Source organism: Marmota flaviventris, chromosome 3 (genome assembly GCF_047511675.1).
Source record: "Marmota flaviventris isolate mMarFla1 chromosome 3, mMarFla1.hap1, whole genome shotgun sequence".
Taxonomy (NCBI): Eukaryota; Metazoa; Chordata; class Mammalia; order Rodentia; family Sciuridae; genus Marmota; species Marmota flaviventris.
Window position 1 is genome coordinate 158,518,263 of NC_092500.1, and position 19,983 is coordinate 158,538,245.

Consider the following 19,983-nt stretch of genomic DNA (forward strand, 5'->3'; position numbering starts at 1 on the left):
GTCTTCATTGATCCTTTAATAGAGTAAAACAATAGCACAGTGAAGTTCTTACTTGTAATAGCATTTGTAATTTTCATTAACTTTGATTTCTTAAGCAATTTTTTTATTTTGAAAAAAAGACTATATTTTTAATATTTACTTATCAGAAAGCAAGTTTATCCAACAACTGTGCCCGAATCTGCTAACAGGGTAGGCCTCCATGCTTAAGGTTTATTACTGGGACGCTGAGGTTAGAGTAGATGTGTTTTATATAACTAAAGTAATACTAAGGTTTGAAACTAAGAAAGTCACTCCAAAGACTTTCAGCTACATTTAATCACATTTAGCACCACAAAATTGGCTGTCAAATGTCTAATTAACTATCAAGCATTTGCTCTCTTTTCCATGCGGCTCACTCGCACAAACCTTTCATTATAACATCTGGAAGCTAAAAAAAATTCCCTGGAATACCACTTCTTCCTTTACCTTTACGATATTGAGTTATAGTGAAATGAGCTGTTTGTTGAACAACAAAAACATATGTAATGCTTCATTGTTGAGCCATGAAGAAGATATTTAAAATCATGTTGCAGTTACTGGTCAATTCATTTTATCGGGGAGCACACAATTAAGTTTAATGAGACACTTTAGCAGATGCATAGTGAGTATAGATTTTGATTTCACTATTTAGTGATGTTGCTTTTCAAAAACATTTTTTTCCAAGATTGCATACTAACCTTAAAATTGCAGTTTCTTTGCTCTTGAATGACTATGAATGTCCAACTTAATGTTTCCTTTCTTGATTTTGTTTTTTTGCAACTGCTAAGAGCTCTCCCACCCAAATATACTTTATGTTACCAACTGAAATTCAAAGAGGATACTTACATTTTGCTGTAATAGTGGCCAGAAAAAAAAATGTTGACCATGAAACATTATGACATGCAGTAAGTAAACTGAATTTTATGTATATATCTTTTTTGGGAGGTGGTATAAGTTACATATTTGCATCTATAATTCCTATATTTTTAACACTTGACTCTTAATATATTATATAACAACTCCTTTCTTCATTGAAATTCTTGGTTACATGCATTTTTATTAGTTTTAATCAGTTATACATGACAGCAAAAAGATTTTCTATTTATTGTACACAAATGGAGCACAACTTTTCATTTTTCTGGTTTTATAAGATGTAGAGTCTCACCACATGAGGAGTCATACATGTACCTAGGGTAATGATGTTCATCTTACTCCACCATCTTTCCTACCCTCATGCCCCCTCCCCACCCTCCCTCCACTTGGCCAAATACCTCCATTCTCCCCCCACACACCCCCATTATGGATCCACTCATCAGAGAGAAAATTCAGCCTTTGTTTTTTTGGGGATTGGCTTACTTCGCTTAGCATGATATTCTCCAAATACATCCATTTACCTCTTTTAATTCTGAGTAATATTCTATTGTGTATATATGTATATACCACAGTGTTTTTATTCATTCATCTATTGAAGGGCATCTAGGTTGGTTCCACAGTTTAGCTAGTGTGAATTGAGTTGCTACAAACATTGATGTGGCTACGTCACTATATTATGCTGATTTTAGGTCTTTTGGGTATAGAAGGAGGAGTGGGATAGCTGGGTCAAATGGTGGTTCCATTTCAAGCTTTCTAAGGAATCTCCATACTGCTTTTTAAAATATTTTTATTTCAATTTATAAAAAGCAGTCCTAAATAATTATTTTACATTAATTTGAAGAATAATTGCCTATGGTTTTTTTTTTTTTTTCAGTTTCTTAGCTATTCACTCCAACCTTGAAAAATGTCAAATGTGGAACAAAATAGTTATTTTTTTTTAAAGATGAGTTGAATATGCTTTTTATTTAAAATGTACATCAAAGAAAGATTACAATCAGGAAATGTTGGGAAAAGGGAAATACAACAATGAGAATATCATTATATGAAATATCATAAAGTTCTGTACAGTTGTTAAAAGCTTGCCTCACATTTGGTTCTGAGCATCTTTGTGGCTAAATTTGAGAGGGATTATAATTATTTATAAGACTTTTAGTGTCCAACAAGATTGAACTCACTGACAGCTATAGTTTTTCTCATGCATCTGCTTCCTAGAAAGCTGTTTATACTGATATGGCCATTTAATTTGTTCATATCCTATTAACCTCAAGACTCAATATTCTGTTAGAAAAGTGCAAATCCTTGAGAAAAATGACATAATATTTAAAGCTGTATTTTAACAATATTGAACCTGCAAGGTGCTTTTTGTTGGGGTCATTGTTAATATCTGCAAAGTTTCTTAAATTATTTCAGCCACCTTCTTATGGATAGAGTTTAAATTGAGTAAGTAACAAGGATTTGAAGTTTGGGGAAAGTAACATAACATAGGAATATTTAGCCATGGTGACAATAATGATTATAGAGTAGAAAGGAAAGATGACTTTTTTTTTTTTTTTTTTTTTTGGTAGTGCTGGGAATGGAACCCAGGGTTGTATGTATGACTATTGACCTGTAGTCTCAGCTCTTAGAAAGGCTCTGAATAGGCATGCTTGATGTTCCAACACCTGAATTAACTGAATAGACTTTCAGCTCTTCTTTTCTGTCATGGCTTTTATCTGATGCTAATATTGCTGTAATTACTTTTACCTAGTATCTATGTGGTAAACTTTTCCATCAATCCCTTTCTTTTTAACTCTTAATTTTTGCCATTTAAGAAGCAGCTCTTAACAACCCTCAGGTGGCTTTGTAAGCCCAGTCTAATACTATCTCTGCTTTTTCTCTTTCATCTATTATGTTTTGTAATGTAATTGAACTTTTATCATCCTGTTTTGTGCTTCCCCAGTCTGACCACAGTTTGGTCAGACTGCACAAAATTATTCTTCCATCTTTTGCCTGTTTCTTATGCATTTAAGGCAGATCAGTCCAGCCAGCTGGGATCCAGGCAGGGGGTCCCTGGGTTTGGCTGTGAATAACAGACTGGTAAGTTTGTGGCTATAATGCCACCTGCCCCCAGACACCTGGAGGAAGAAATCTGGAAAGGAATGTTCCTGCAGCTGCAAAACTTGATTTTGTTTCTGGACTCTCTTGACTTCTTCTTAGCAGTGTTGGTTGCCCTTTGCTGCTTTTGATAGAATGGAAAATAAATTTTTAGAAATCTATGGGTCCAAAGTTTGACTGTCCCCTAGTCTTACCAGTAATATAAATTGACCCTATTTTTATTTCTTTCTTGTCTTTTAGGGCTTTCTAGAAAATTGGAGAGTTCTCTGAAACCAATTTGGAGTTCTGTTTGCTTGCTGTTGTCTAGGGCTTTTTAGCCAATTCAGGATTTCTCTGAAATCAACTTGGAGGTCTTTCTTAAGTTAGGTTTGACAGGAAAATTTGACCTTGTTTTCCATAGAGATTGCCTAGTGCAGGTTTGTTTGGAAGGTGGAAGGTGGTGGAATCCAGCAGCTGACATCCAGGCAGGCTCCTGGGTTGGCTGCCTGTAACAGAAATTTCTCAGAAATCTAGGCTAAAGTAGGATCCTCCTATGGAGCTCCCATGTTCATATTACCCAGTGGAAACTATAGTGCCTTTGAACACTTGGAGACTGTTTGTTTGGAAGATTTCTCTCATAAAAGTATAAAAGTTCTAACTCTACCCTGGAGCTCCTAGAGGAAATCCCCCCATATTTATTTTATTGGTGTATTTTAGTTGTACATACATAATAGTGTAATTTGTTGTTATATATTCACACATGCACACGATATAGCAATATAATTTGACTAATATCATTCCCCAGTACTTCTCCTTTCCCTCCACTGCTCCCTCCACCTAGTCCCTTTCCTCTACTCTACTGATCTCTTTTTAATTTCCATGAGACTGTCCCCCTGTTCTCCCCAATCCCAAATAACCATCTTTACTTTTTTTTTTTCCTGTTGAGCTCCCCTATATCAGAGAAAGCAAGCTACCTTTGGCTCAGGGTTTGGCTTAGGAAAGCTTTGATATACAATATGGCCTATATATCTGAAAAGCACATGTTAATTTAATACGGTTGTTTTAAGTGTCATTAACTTGACAATGGGCTTAATAGGCAAATTCTCATGGCGGTAGCAATCTATTAATGGCAGTAGATTTATCTATTAAGGCATGGAACTCTATTTCAAAAGAACATATCCTATTACTGGATGGGAATTCCCAGTTTGATCAAACTGGATTCAATTTTCTTTTCCTTTTTCCATGATTTGCCTATTTTTTATGAAGTATTTTATAGAATCCAGCAGTTAGGCTCCAGGCAGGGTCCATGGCTTGGCTGCCTGCAAGAGAAAGTCTTTAGGAATTCAGATAAAGTAGGATTCTCAAATCAAGCTTCCATCTTTATGTCACCAATGGGACCTATAATACCTTGGGATTCCTACTAAAATGGCCATATTCATAGCTGGGGATGTAGATCAGTGTCAGAGCACTTGCCCAGTATGCTAGAAGCCCTAAATTCAATCCCCAGTAAAAAAAAAAAAAAAAAAAAAAAAAAAAAAAAAAAAGAGAGAGAGAGAGAGAGAGACTTTATATACTACCATGTTTTTCTTTCTTAAATTCTGTATTGTTGTTGGATATGTGTCAATATTATCATTTTATTTTATTTGCCATTTCAGTGATTTTGGAACAGATATAACAATGTGGAATAATTTTTCAGTAAATTTTCAAAGTATATTAATTACACAACAAAAATATGTTAACGAAAAAGAAACAAAGGACATTTTGAAAACACCTAAGCACATTTGGTTAGAGAGATACATTTAGCATTTTAATTGAAATAAATATTGTTTTCTTGAGTAGAAATTCCTTAAAAAGTTAAGATTATATAATATAATAATATTATCAAAACATGTTATATTTGTATATTTAAATACTCTAAAATATACTTTAGTGCTACAATGTCTATGATAAACAGCAATCTAATATTACATCTAATAATATATTTTAAAATGCTATTATCAGGAACTGTGGGTCTCCTGATTCCATGTAGTCTATGTTTGAAAATAAAATTGAAGTATGTATTTGTATTAATAGTGGGATCAGTAGTCTAGGGATTATATATACAACATTTCAGCGGAATAGTAATTTTTTCTGAAATTGTTTGTGATTGACTAGTTTAAAAATTAGGTATATTAGAAGTGTTAATTTTAAACTTTCAAATAGGTATATTAAATAACCATGTTTAGATAGAACACAGTCCCACTATTGTAATTCTAATGAGCTCTTGCCACTGCTTAGGCTCAAGAAATGAATGTATCTATATATGCATGTCTGGAAATGTTGCAGTGAAACCCACTAATTTGTACAATTAATATATTTTAATAACTATAATTAAAAAGAAGTATGTCTATAGTTTTAAATTTTGTCTTCACTGAAAGCCTCTCAGTCTTCACAGCTTTCCTAATTTGCATTAATCTTCTTCCCAACAACGCTAATGAAGTCTCTTTCATCCAGTCAAGAGCATGCTTAGGAGAAATCTGCTTATTTCATAGATCCTCTTAAAACAAAGTGAAATTGGGGGGCAGAGGCTGACATGGCCACATGCACTGCAATCACTAGATGTTGTCCAAAGCTAGTGTTACAATGCACGCTGGCCTGTTGTCTCTGTCCACTGTTGATAACAAGAGGCATCAATGAATTTTTGGAGGCTGCCTTCAACACAACCTGCTTCTCAGAAAGTTAAATTTTCCTTCTTTAACTTTGTAAAACCTAGTTATACTCATCTCACCAAAGAAGAAAAGGGCTTTCTAAAGAAGTAGAGATGAGCATTTTGAGTTTCCACAGGGCAGTATCCTTAATTGATAAGCCATGTACTAACCTCTTGGCCAGACAGTTGTTTTACACTTTTATGGAGATTATAGTAAGGAGCGGATCTGTTTAAGTAGCATTGTGTGTATTGTTGTGACACAAAAAAATAAGGTCAAAAGTCAGTATATTTATGTTTTCTTTGATCTCATTAATTCTAAGAAACACTGAGAACTGAAAATTATATGCTATTGAGCAAATACATAGACTATTTGGAAGAAGGCTTTGCTGGTTGAGAACATACTTAAGAATTCCAATGATAGCAATACCAAGGTCCATCAAGTACATCTGTATGCAAAGGAATGTAGTAGAAAGGATGGATAACAAAATCTACTCAAGAACTCCTTGAGCCTGTCTATGCTGTGGGGAAACTGGAGAGTATCAGAAAATTTGGGCTGTCACAGTGATAGTTTCAAGGGAAAAAAAAAAAAAAAAAAGACCTCCATAGGAAAGTGCCTGTCAGATGACACAGTTTTACAACTGAGCATAGATAGAACATGTTCTAAACCACTAAAAAATTATTAAAAAGAACATATTTTGTGGTTATGTCTTTTTGTGATTTGGTATCATTCAATGAGTTGAGAAGTGTTATGTTAAATTCTAATTTCCTTTTTTTTATATTTTTTTTATTTATATATGACAGCAGAATGCATTACAATTCATATTACATATATAGAACATATTTTTAAATATATCTCTGGTTGTATACAAAGTATATTCACACCAATTTGTGTCTTCATACATGTACTTTGGATAATGATGTCAATTACATTCCACCATCATTTCTAACCCCATGTCCCTTCTCTTCCCCTCCAACCCCTCTGCCCTATCTAGAGTTCATCTATTCCTCCCATGCTCCCCCTCCCTACCCCACTATGAATCAGCCTCCTTATATCAGAGAAAACATTCAGCAATTGGTTTTTTGGGATTGGCGACTTCACTTAGCATTATTTTCTTTAACTCCATCCATTTACCTGCAAATGCCATGATTTTATTATCTTTTATTGCTGAGTAATATTGCATTGTGTATATATGCCACATTTTTTTAATCCATTCATCTACTGAAGGACATCTAGATTGGTTCCACAGTTTAGCTATTGTGAATTGTGCTGCTGTAAACATTATGTGGCTGTGTCCCTGTAATATGCTCTTTTTAAGTCCTTTGGGTATAGACCAAGGAGAGGGATAGCTGAGTCAAATAGTGGTTCCAAACATAAGACCAATATGCTTCATGGACATGGAAGCAAAAATGATGACGAAAAATGTAGCCAATCTATCCCAGCTATATATAAAACAAATATCATGACCAAAGAAGCTTATCCCAGGATTGCAAAATCGGTTTAATATTTAAAAATCTATAACATTAGTAAAATAAAAAAGGAAAAAAAATCATATGATCATTTCAACAGATATAGAGAAAACATCTCATAAAAATCTATATTAATCCATGATAAAAACTCTCAGCAAACAAGGCATAGAAGGGATTGGCTTAGTACTTATGCTGTTATTTCCTCACACTACAATAAAATTAGTGACCAATATTTAATTAAACTTTATTTTCAAAAGTCTAGGAGAAACACTTAACTTTTTTCAGCATATGATTTCACGTATTACTTTATGACTTTTTTTCTGAAGGTTTCTCTGATTTATTTCCCCAACAAATTTTTTCTTGGCCAAAATGAAGTCCAGAATAGCAGTTTCTTTATTGTTTACTCATTCTTTTAAGAGATGAATTGTAGGTAAAGGAAGGCCAACATTTTATCAAATGTTCTGCTTTCAGTTGACTAATACTTCTAACACATCTACATGGTTAAAATATTTCATTGCTATTACATCAGTTTAATTATCTGTATTAAGAAAAGTAAGACTATTTAAAAATAAAATATTTTTCACATGCTCAAAAAAAAAAGAGAACAGTTAAACAGTTTCCCAAAATTTGCATTTTGCTTGAAAATGATAGTGCTTTAATATTCAATGTGAAATGTCAGGTAAAATAGATGGCTTGGGAATTCTGTTCAATTATTCTCTAAGGTTGGGGATTATCAGAAGATAGGATTAAGTCCCAAGTAATTGTATATGAAACTGATCTGTTACAGAGGAAGAAATCTAAACAACCATAAAAATAGATACTTGGGCTAAAAGCTAGACTAAATTATTCAGGGAAAATCCAACCTCATTACTTTATATGCTTGTCTTACTAGAGAGTATATGTTAATACATTTCAGCAAATCTTAAAAATCTGCTGTGTATTATGGAGAGTATGAAGCTGACCACAGGGCATTTTAATAGCCATTCTCCATCTCACCTGAAGCCCAGGACAATGAATTCAACTGGAGCAAATCATTTATATTTTGTCCAATATCTTGCATTTGAATTCTATTTCTACTAATTACTGGCTATAAATCACAGGATAAAACATTGTATTTAAACTATGGTTCCCTAGGAGCTACAACTGAGATGATAATGCATGGTTCAGAGAATTGTTTCAAGGATATTTTGCATATAAATGACAAAAAACACTTGTACTGCCACAGAGCAAACAATGAATAAATTGCAGTTATTGCATGCCCCATATAACATCTCATGCAAATAAGTAGGATTGTTTTTTCTTTTGAACTGAAGATTGAACCCAGGGACTCACGCATGGTAAGCACACTCTGTCACTGAGCCACATCCTATCCCTAGGACCATAATTTATGGTTATTACTGAATTTTCATTGGAGCAGAAGGATTATCATCAGCATACCTATATTGTGCTGGCGGCCATAAGAGAAGAAAATGAAAATAGTACTTTAGAATTTTTAAATTTTCATATTATCAAATGGAAGGATGATTTGTATATTGTATTGCACCTGTTACCCACATATATTGTAAAAGAAAAAAGTTATAATACAGTAGCACACTGTCCTGTAAAAAAATCCAATAATCCTTTTGAAACAAAACACCAAGTCAAGTTCAAGACTACGAACAGATTTGCTTTAATTTATAGCACTGTTTTTCTACCAAATGAGTTTCCCCACAAGAAAAGCCTTCTCAATTGTCAGAACTTTGGGGGGTTTTGATTATATTTCAGTATTTTACAGAAACTAAATTTCTAAGTTCTAAAGATTTTCTGATCATCGGTTGTCCAGAGTAGAGGGTTTGTACAAAGTATATGGAGACACGCTCAGTATTGGATTTATTATGGTTTCTGCGTTCCTGTTCCCACAATTTTAAGGACATGGGAGAGAAGCTGATGATTCCACAAAAATCATTGCTCATCCTTCTGTTCCCAGCATGAGAAAATATTGGGCAGTGGTGCTAAAATTCTTTCTTCATATTTGAAAATGGGTTTGGGGAAGAGGGTAGGAGATTTAGCCATGAATCTATGTTGTTGGCCTTTATTTATAAGGTGTCACAAATCTAAATCTAATTAAATTACAAGACTGATTGTGATCTTACTTTGTAGTCTTTAAAGGTGTCCACAAAAGGATATTTTCGCCTGGTCTGCTTTGGAATGCTAGATCCAAACACACTGTTGAGCATTCTCTTCAGGGTGTCACTCCAAGCATTTCATTAAGTTACTGAAAACTAAATTAGCTATCATCCCTTTCTCCCAACACCAAACCTCTTATTTCTTGTTTGGTGTCACCACCAATCACCATTTCTTCTACTTCTGATAAATTTCCTCCTGATGCTTAATGAATAACTGGTTCTATTTAATCTGTACCCTTTATGCTTTTGAAATGTCTTCTCTCCTCTCCATCTTTACAACACAATCACAGATTTTCAACCTTTCTCTACTGAATGATATTTCTTGTGGTAATCACATATTCTTCTGAACACCTCCAAATTTGTGTGTGTGTATGTATTTTTTTAACCATTACAAACCTTATTTTGACACCACCCTACCTGTAATGATACAATGGCATGGCAGAAATGTATGGTGACACTCCAAAAGGTAAGAAGCTTCTATATGTTTCTTCAGTGATTTTAGAGTGTTCGCAGGCAACATGCACATTTTGTATGACATTGGTCCTGAACTTGCCATTCCATAAATAGGGGGTTCTTTTTATACTTTCTTGCTATTCAGCCTATCCCTTTACACTGGAGTTTTCTTTCATTTTGTTCATTTAATGGCTTCAAAATCTACCTAAGTTTTCATCCAATCTAGTTCTCTCTCATTCATCATAATTGATCTCATCTCTATAGAGATGATTTGTATATTGTATATTGTATTGCACTGCATGCACACACACACACACACACATGATTTCTAGTTAACATCTATTTGTATTAGATGTTGTAACTCTGTCTTTCAATAAAAGTATTGAGTATATTGAGGACAGGGTCCACTCCATCTACAAATCTGATGCCAAAATTGTATGTTAACATGTCACAATTCAATTTTAAAGCAGAATGTGATTTTGGAGAACATTTAGTACACATTCTTGATTTTATAAAGGATCCTTACTGGATTAGCTTTTACTCATTGTAATACATTTGTCCTTTAAACATTTAAATCAATATCCATGGAGTTTAGTTTCTATTTTGTTTGTCTATTATATAAGAAATCTTTCTCTGGAATTTCCTGAGCTAAATTGACCTGTTTATCTTTTATTCCATCAAGAATTATTTATGGGCTGGGATTGCGGCTCAGCGGTAGAGCATCCCTCTAGCAGCGGCGGGACCAGGATTCAATCCTCAGCACCACATAAAAATAAAGGCATTGTGTTGTATCCATTTACACCAAAAAATAAATATTTTTTAAAAAAGAATTATTTATCTCAAAATTTAAGAATGCTTTGGCCTAGATCATAGGATTTAATTTTCAAATATCTAAATTTCTGGTGGAAAAAATGATACTGAAATTCAGAAATTAGTTTGTGAAAATTGGAAGTTCTAATCTACCTGTTGTGTCTGTTAGTTTTTCATTGCTGTAACCAAAAAAAGAAGTACCCAACAAGAACAACATAGAGGATGAAAAGCTTATTTTGGCTCATAGTCTCAGAGGTTTAGTTGGTTGGCTGAGCCAACTCCTCTTCACCCATCCATTCAAATTAGGATAAACTGAATAGGTTGCAACTTTCACAGTCCAATCATTTCACCTCTGAACATTTCTGCATTAACACAAGAGCTTTGGGGGGATATCTCATAATTCAAATTATAGTATTCCACTCCTGGCCTCCAAAAGCTCATGCCCATTTTATCATGCAAATCCATTTAGTTCATCTCCAAGAGTTTCTATGTTCTTAAAAGTTCCAGCATTGAACAAAATCCCAAGTTCAATGTCTCCTCTGATACTCAAGACAAACTCTGACTGTGAGCACCTGTGAAGATCAAAACCAAGCTACATATAGCCAATATACAGTGGAACAAAGTAAATGCACCCATTCTAAAAGGGAGATAGGGGCATAGACAGAAGGGGCAGTTCCAAAGCAAGACCAAATCTCATCAGGGCAAAGAGGTCTCATAACTCAGCATCCAGCATCTAGAACACATGGTGGCACTATGTGTGCTTCAAAGGGCTTGGGCATTCTACCCCTCTGGCCTTGCTGGTTGCAGTATACCTAGGATCTTAAAATTACCTCACTTTCTCCATAGCCAGCAGTTTTTCATTGCAGAGAGTCCATATTACTTACATCTCTTAATTCCTGGGATCACCTTTCCTTCTTTACTATAATCTTTGCAGATTCATGCTTCACCCTCCAGGGAGTAGACCACAGGAATATTAAACTTACTACACTTCACTTGAATTCCCAGGTCTTCTTTATAAATGGCAATGGACATCTCCATGACTCCCAGACTCCATTATCCTGCATTCCTTCAAAACCAGCACCATGTGGATGACACCAATGTGTGTTGCTGACTTGAGCAGTAGCCAAGTCCTCTTGAATCATGGCTGCAACAACCTCTGAGTGCCTCAGCAGTTGAGTTTGTTAAAACAACTTTCTAGATTTTCCTCTGTGAGCAGAGTGCCCCCATGATCTCTTTTCAAAAGAATTTCTTTTGTGTATACTGGATCCTGTAGTGGAAGTGATCTGGCAATTTTCTGAGATGCCATCCAGATATCTTCCCTATTGTATCTGTGAAATGTACTTAGCCTCCCTTTAGGGGATATAGTTTCTGCAAAAGTGCACCTTTCTTGCCCTCAGTTCTGCATGTACTTTTCTGATCAAATTGCAAGTTTAAAAAAAACTTGAGCTCTGTGTTTTGTTCTCAGTTTTCAGTAAACCTGGCTAAAAGTTGCCAGCAAAATCTATGCCAGAGACAAGGCAGTGCTGTCTGGAAATACCCTCCACCAGATTAATTAGTCTGTGACATTAAAATTCAGTCTCAGGCCACATATTAGGACGTGGGCAAAAAGTAGTTCTTTTACAGAATGTAACATGAGTGGTCTCTAGTTCAATGCCCAATAGAGTCCTCGTTTCTCTCTGAAACTTCATGAGCACAGTCTTTACTATCTTCATTTCTATCAGCATTCTGTTCTTCTGAGTTTCCACCAGATTCATACATTAAGCTCTGTTTACAAAATTCTAAGACTTCTGTATCTTTAGGTTGTCCAAACTATTCCTGCAAACTCTCTACAAAGGCTTCTGAGTTCCCACCTACCTGTTGTGTTTGTTAGCTTTTCTTTGCATGGTCAGGTTAGCGCAGCAACAGTCCCACTGCCAGTACTAATTTTGGAATCAACTAATTGCCATTGTGACCAAAATCTTGACAAGAAGAACTTAGAGAAAGAAAAGTTTATTTTGTCTCACTCTTTTAAAATTCTTGATCAGCCAAGTCCTTTGCTCTGGGCCCAACATGAGGCAGCAGCACATCATGGCAGAAGGGCATGGTGGGGAGAAGTTTCTCAGGACATGATGACACAGAAGCAGAGAGAGGGAGAAATGGAAAGGGACCACAGTGACAATGAAGCCTTCCAGAACATGTCCCCAGTGAATGAAATCCTTGATCCATATTCCATCTGCCTACACTTACTATCCAGTCATTACCTGTAAACTAGATGGACTGATTAGGTTTTATCTTATGGAATCTAATCATTTTTGCATCTGAACATTTCTGCATTGACACAGGGATTTTTAGAGGACACCTCATACCCAAACTATACCTGCTAAGATTTATTTCAGTTCTGAATACTAACTTTGATGCTTATTTTTAAAGCTTAGTGATGCCACATTTCTCCTTTTCTTCTCCTAAGATCAATGGCATCAAGGAAAATTCTTTTGCTATCTTGGGAATTTAGTGACTTATCATAAATTATCATCCTGGCACTTGGGCTATAGTTCAGTGGTAGAGTTTATGCTTAGCACATGTGAAGTACTGGGTTCGGCTCTCAACTCAAAATAGAAAAATTGCCATGTATGTTTGCTTTTATGACCTGGGATCTGTTTGTGTCTTTATTTCGATCTTCTCTTACTAACATATCTACCTCAGTCACATTTGTTTTCTGCCCTCACCTACCCTTGCTCACTCAGGCACTTTCACCCTTAGCTGCTGGATCAGGCCAGACATGTCCTAACTTATTTCATCTAGCAGTAAGTGGATGATACTGGACCAAAAACCAATTATTCTGGCAAGAGTGAGTGAAATCCTATATTACAAATGCAATAAAGCTCAAAGGTTAAATTATAAAGTGATCCTTTGAAAATACAGACCATGTTTTCTGGAAACAAGAAAGTAAGAAACACCTTATTCGTTTAGTTCTCTAGGTTACTTAATGTCAATCAAATGATTACTAAAGCTCAGTGTATTGGCGTAATCCAAGCAACCCGGGAGGCTGAGGCAGGAGAATCACAAGTTCCAAAGCCAATCTCAGCAACTTGGGGAGGCCCCAGTCAATTTAGCAGAAGCCTGTTCTGAAAATAAATAAATAAATAAAAGGCTGGGGATGTGGTTCAGTGGTTAAGTGTTTCTGAGTCCAATCCTTGGTACAAAAAAATAAAATTAGGAGGCAGAAAAGAACATGATCATGTGAACTCAAATGCACTAGTTAAAATCTTTCTCAAGGACATTTTACTGGATGCTTGAGAGAAAGCTGGTCAGCAATGCAGGTAGAATAAGAGAATGATTTTAAAATTGAAAATGATGGAAAGAACAGGATAGTAATGGAGTCATGTGATGAAATTATGCCAGTCCTTTTGAAGGCACAGGACTGATTCTGATTCATGGGCTTTGAGCCAAAGAGAATGTGGTTGTGTTATTGTTGTAATTTCAAGAGTAAAATCTTAAGCATCTGTATTTACAGAGTGTGATGTTTTGTAGTTTTTAAGCTGCCAACAATGTGAGTTCTACAAAAAATACAGATGGTTAAATTCACATGCACAGAAAGGGGTCTTCTCCTTCTTATGAATTCTTTCTAATTTTTATTTTCTACCATTATATTTTACATCTCCTAAAAAATACTGCTATTATCTTATTTGATTTTTTATATAGAATTCTGTGCAAAACTTTCTCATTAAATTATTTTTCATGCTTTAAATTTGTGTTAATAATTCCATTCTTGCTGTGTAATTTTTGAGTTCCGATTTCTCTTCTTAAGCAGATATAATATAAGAAGTGGTGTGGAACTCTTAAATATTATCTAATCTAGATTATAAATAAATGAAAACTGGAAGAAAACTAGAATATTAACAAGCTATATTCAGAGTATAATTACATTAGATAAGTCGTGATCGATTGCTTGATTGATTGATCTTTTGCTCTATGGGAATAGAACCTAAGGGCACTAGACCACTGAGCTATACCCCAGATGTTTTGTTTTTTAATTTTGAGGTAGGATGTTGCTAAATTGCAAATGCTGACCTCAAATTTGTGATCATCCTGCCCCAGTTCCCTGAGTCACTGATTTTACAGACGTGTACCACCACATCTGGCTTCATGATAGTTTTGTATGTAATGTAGTGTTTTATTGAAAATAAAAATGCATGTTATTCAAAATAAAATATTCTATATATTAAACATATTCAAATTTCAGAGCAAAACTATAATGAGATATCATCTTACCCATGATATGATGGTTATTCTTAAATAAAAATAACAAATGTTAGTGAAGATGTGGAGAAAAAGGAACTTTCATACACTGTTGTTGAAAATGTAGATTAGCACAAAGGTTATGGAGAAGACTCTGGAGGTTACCAAAAGCAGATAAACTAAAATCAGAACTACCATATGATCTGGCTTTCCCACTTCTGAGTGTATGTATAAAGGAAATAAAATTAGCATATAAGAGAAACACCTACATGCTCATATATATTGTGGCACTATTTATAATAACTAATACATGGATCAAACAAAGTGCCCTTCAGCAAATGAATGGACAAAGAAAACATGGTAGATCGACATAATAGTATATTATTCACCTGTAAGGAATAATGAAATCCTGTTCTTTACAGCAAAATGGGTGGACTTGGACAACACTAGGTTAAATGAAATAAGCTAGGCACACATGAAAGACACATATTCCATGTTCTGTCTCACATGTACAAGTTTAAAAAAAAAGTGGCCTGAATATAGAATAGTGATAATTAGAGACTGGAAGGCAGGAGAGGAGGGTGGAAAAAGGAAGGTGTGATATGATTAGTGAACACTTTATTCATGTATTTAAATTTCACAGTGAACATCATAAACTCTTAAGACTGATGCATGTTCATCTAAAATACAAATTTACAAAAAATGAGCAGATAATATAGGTATATACAGTAGAGAGGAATATAATTATGATAATAAAATTCAATTTTAAGAAATTTTATTATCATAATTATATTCCTCTTGATAATTAGAAATCAAAACAGATTAAGAATTATAGCTAACATGGCTTCAAACATGTTTAATGCTAAATTGTTGTGTAGTTTTCTTTTATGTTGTCCAAACAAGGATTCATACAGTTTTCAAGTAAAGCAATTTGATCAGATAATTTTAAACTATTGATAATTTAAACTATGTCAGTATAATAAAAATATGATAGCAATTTTAATTTGCATAGTGAAAAATATATTTCACATTTTGTAAGGAATAAAATACTTTACCTCAATAGTTGAAGCTTCTTAGAAACTGAGAAAAAATGTAGTTGATCTAACCATTGCTCATTGAAAAAGCCTTTCTTTGTAATGGAAGAAATTAAAATATTTATGTTCTAAATAAATGCAATTAATGTCTTGAATATTCATTATAATATAATAAATATGTCTACTTGTTAATTTTAATGAATTGTATGTATAAATATGCTTTATTTTAAATCTCATGCTTATTTGAAATCTTGAGTAAGAATTTTATAGAAATTTATTTTATATATTTAAGGTATAAATATATATGTATTATACTTTATATATATTTAAGGTATAAATATATATATTCATATATATGTATAGTTTATTTCCGTATTTTATTGAATTAATCAATGAACAGAACATATACATTTATTTAAATTGTTATTGACTAAATATGCCTAAGACTTAACATATTAATAAATGTAATCTTAATTAGGTTGTACAACAGATGTCAGCTTGAATTTATCCTAGGTTTAAAAACTGAAAATGTTTGAGTCAAATCCACATTCCATGTCCAGTGGAGAGTCCACAGGCTTCCCGGATATTTTTGTGTATCCCAAGTGTACATTGTTCTGGTTACCCTGGCTCCAATTTTCTTCAGATGTTAGAATTTTTTGTTGACCATCTTTCAGCATTTCTTTCTCTGAATTTTGACATGTACCAAAACTGGATATCCAGTGTCCTTTACTTATCTGTACCTACTTTCCTTCTGGCCATCTTCCAACTTTTTCAATGATGATTATCTAAATCAGCACTATTCACAATAGCCAAGAGTTTGACATAATTCAAATGCCCATCTCCTAGTGAATAGATAATTAAATGTGGTGTATCCATGTAATGCAACATTATTCAGCTATATAAAGAAATGAAGTAATGTTTAATGCTACAATATCATTCAACCTCAGAAACATTATCTCATGGCAATGAAGTCAATCATAAAAGGCCATATAATTTATTATTCAACTTATATGAAGTGTCCAGAATAGGGAAACTACAGAGACAAAAACTAGATTAATGATTATCCAGTACTAATTACGGGAAAGTTGGGGTGATAAAGACAGGAGACGTTTAGGTTTTCTTGGTGATGGAAATATTTAAAAATTGTGATGTGAGCTTTAAAATAATGAATATGCTGATAATCATTGATTGTAAAATTTAAACATTGATTGTAAACTTTAAATTAATGAGGTGTATACTAGGTACAACACATGTCAATGAAGTTTTTAGACTGAAAAACCTATCACATAATCTTTTGCAACTACCAGGACAGAGTTTACTTAAATAAATAGAATGTCAGATATTATGCAAAAACAACCTAAACTTAAATGCAACATCTGAATTTTTATCATGATACATTCAGTCAGTCCAAAGTACAGTTAGAGACTTTCCTTGGATTCAACATCATCTTTGGATTTTATACTTTTTTCTATAACCACTAGATTCTATCTAGGGAAAGGAGAAGTTTAATGTAATTCTCCACTGACATAAAGTATTGCAGTAACATTCTGTAGTTTTATTCTTCTCCTTTATTGCTGTAATGATAGCAGAAAATAAAGAGAGTTATCTTAAATTTCCTATTCTAGTTATACATTTTCCGATCATAGTGGTATGTGCATTTTAGTTCCTGAATAGCCTAGATGAGCCTGAAGTGTAGCTGTTACCCACTATCTGAGTTATGTGGGTAGAAATAGAAGTATCTCTTAATAGAGGAAAAATGTGAAGAAAATTTACAGCTAAATGCTATAAAATTACTTGGTAAAATTATGTTTGATGAGATTGGATACCTCTATTTTATAGAAATTTATTTTAATATTTCCTGAACAGTGTCTCCATCTCTTTCTCTTTCTCTCTTTTTCAGCTTTAGATCCAGCTAAAGATCCCTGCTTAAAGATGAAATGTAGTCGCCATAAAGTATGCATTACTCAAGATTCTCAGACTGCAGTCTGCATTAGTCACCGGAGGCTTACACACAGGTAAAATTGTTAAATAAAATTCTTCTGATTGAATAGTACTTCTTGCCATGCACCCTATAAATATTGGTCAGTTCCTTCTAATATTTTACACGGAGTTTCATTGAAACATTTTAAGAAGTTGAGTTAATATAATTTTGGTGATTCCTTGGGTTAAACATTGTTATCAACCAATATTAGTAGGGATAATAGAATTTTATGCCTATATTATTAGGTAAATCATATCATGTACAGATTAGATTAAGTATTATGTGGGTATTTGTACTTTTTATATTTTAGGGAACAGTTACAGTTTTGGTATCCTCTAAATATTTTTATTTATTGCTATACCTGTTTCCCTCAGGTAAAAGTAAGAAGACAAATTAAGGGGGAAAATGTGAACTTACTGATGTTCATAAAAAGAGATAGTAGCCAGATATGGTGGTATCCTATCTCAGATTATAGTAAAAAGGGTTAGGGATGTAGATTATGGGTACAGAAACCCTGGGTTCGTTCTCTATTACAAAAAATAAAGAGAGAGAGAGAGAGAGAGAGAGAGAGAGAGAGAGAGAGAGAGAGAGAACATTCTTGTACACTTCCTTGAGAAGTACTCATACCAGAGAATTCTTGCATCTATTCCCTTATTTCCTGGAGGCTGACACAAACTTCCTAGAGGGGAAGGCAGGATTTTAAAGATCTTTTCCCACAATCTTCTTGCTTCTGTGAGATAGGCTCTGCTTTGAGAACAATTGATATTTTAGAAATAGACTATCTAGTTTGGTGCTTAGTCTCAAGGATTGGAACATCCCATAATTAAAACTGAAGTCACTGGGTAGCTGAACGGAACAACTGCATTCATTCATATCATTACTTTTAAAGGAATTCTCTTTGAGTGAACCCTTCTTGTGATATAGGACCTAGTCTATATGTTACATTTAAGTCAAATTATTGAGGACATTTTGACATTTGTGTGCATTCTCAGCGAATAATTGGACTTTTGGCTTTTATAAACTTGCCTGTAAATTTTATTATCAAACCATACCAGCAATTAGCCATGTGTGGCGGTGCATACATATAATCCCATCAATTCAGGAGACTGAGGCAGGAAGATCACAAGTTTGAAGTCAGGCTCAGAAATTTAGCAAAAGCCTTTGCAACTTAAGGAGACCCTGTCTCAAAATAAAAAAAAAAAAAAATACAAGGGAGATATAGTTCAGTGTTAAAGTACACCTGGGTTCACTCTCAAGTACAAAAATGAAACGACAACAAAATAACCAGCAAATGGAGAATAAGAACATGATAGAAAATAAAAACATATTTAATACAAAACAGCAAATATTTAAATTTTGCTTATATTCATTAGTTTTTTAATGCTCATTATTAATAACACACACACACACACACACACACACACACACACATCACTCTCATTTACCGAATGGATTAGGGGAAGTCTTTATTCCATAATATCAAATCTAGAGTAGAAAGTATCAAGTACCAAGGCATATGGATATTAAAAAGATAGCAAGTCTGTGCATGTGTGAGCTTGAGACAGAGAGTCATGCATACTTGTTGCATAACTGTAGAAACGAGAAAAAGAGTAAAGAAAAAATATAACAATAGTTTACAGATGAAAAGCATAAAATCCACCTGGAAATCACATTTATATAAAGTTAATGTACTATGGGAAGTTATAAAAGGGTAAAGAAAAGTTACCAGGAACATAACCCAAATTGATCCTGATTTCTAAGTCAGTTCTATGAAGAAATATCAAATGTGAGCCAGAGATTTATTTGTCATTTCCTTAAGATTCTAAAAGAGCTTTTTAATGTTTTAGAATTCCAAAAATTTAGTTTTTGAAGTGTGTGGGGAGAGTGTGAGGACTTTAACTTGAGAATTCGATAAGAAGATGGTGTTTAAATGAACTCCTGTGTGCAATCCTCATCTGAGTTACAGAGACTCATTCATTTATTTAATTTCAAAGAAAAAACTGTTTCATCACAAGTTCCAGAAATTCTGTTAAAGGTTTACACCTATACAGCTTTAATACCTTTGTAGCAGTTTCATCTGCCACTTCACCCCCCTGACCTCCTGACCCAAGTCATAGAGCAATCAAAGACCTAGCATTTAATATCATGCCTGTGGCAGAGACTCACTCTTTTTCAATCATTGAAAACTAAGAAAGGTTAATGTCA

The 19,983-nt window shown here is 33.9% G+C and overlaps 1 protein-coding gene across 6 annotated transcripts in view; it reads left to right on the forward strand.

Moving 5' to 3' along the window:
- The window catches only part of Spock3 (SPARC (osteonectin), cwcv and kazal like domains proteoglycan 3), a 417,403-nt gene that overhangs the window by 192,206 nt on the left and 205,214 nt on the right, over positions 1-19,983 (forward strand). For 4 of the 6 annotated variants that reach the window (XM_027926978.2, XM_027926980.2, XM_027926981.2 and 1 more), the window contains one exon: positions 17,698-17,812. The exons of the other annotated variants lie outside the window; for them this stretch is intronic. In XM_027926978.2, the coding sequence (XP_027782779.2) occupies positions 17,698-17,812 (115 nt within the window). The remainder of the gene's footprint in view (positions 1-17,697; positions 17,813-19,983) is intronic. 6 annotated transcript variants of the gene reach the window in all.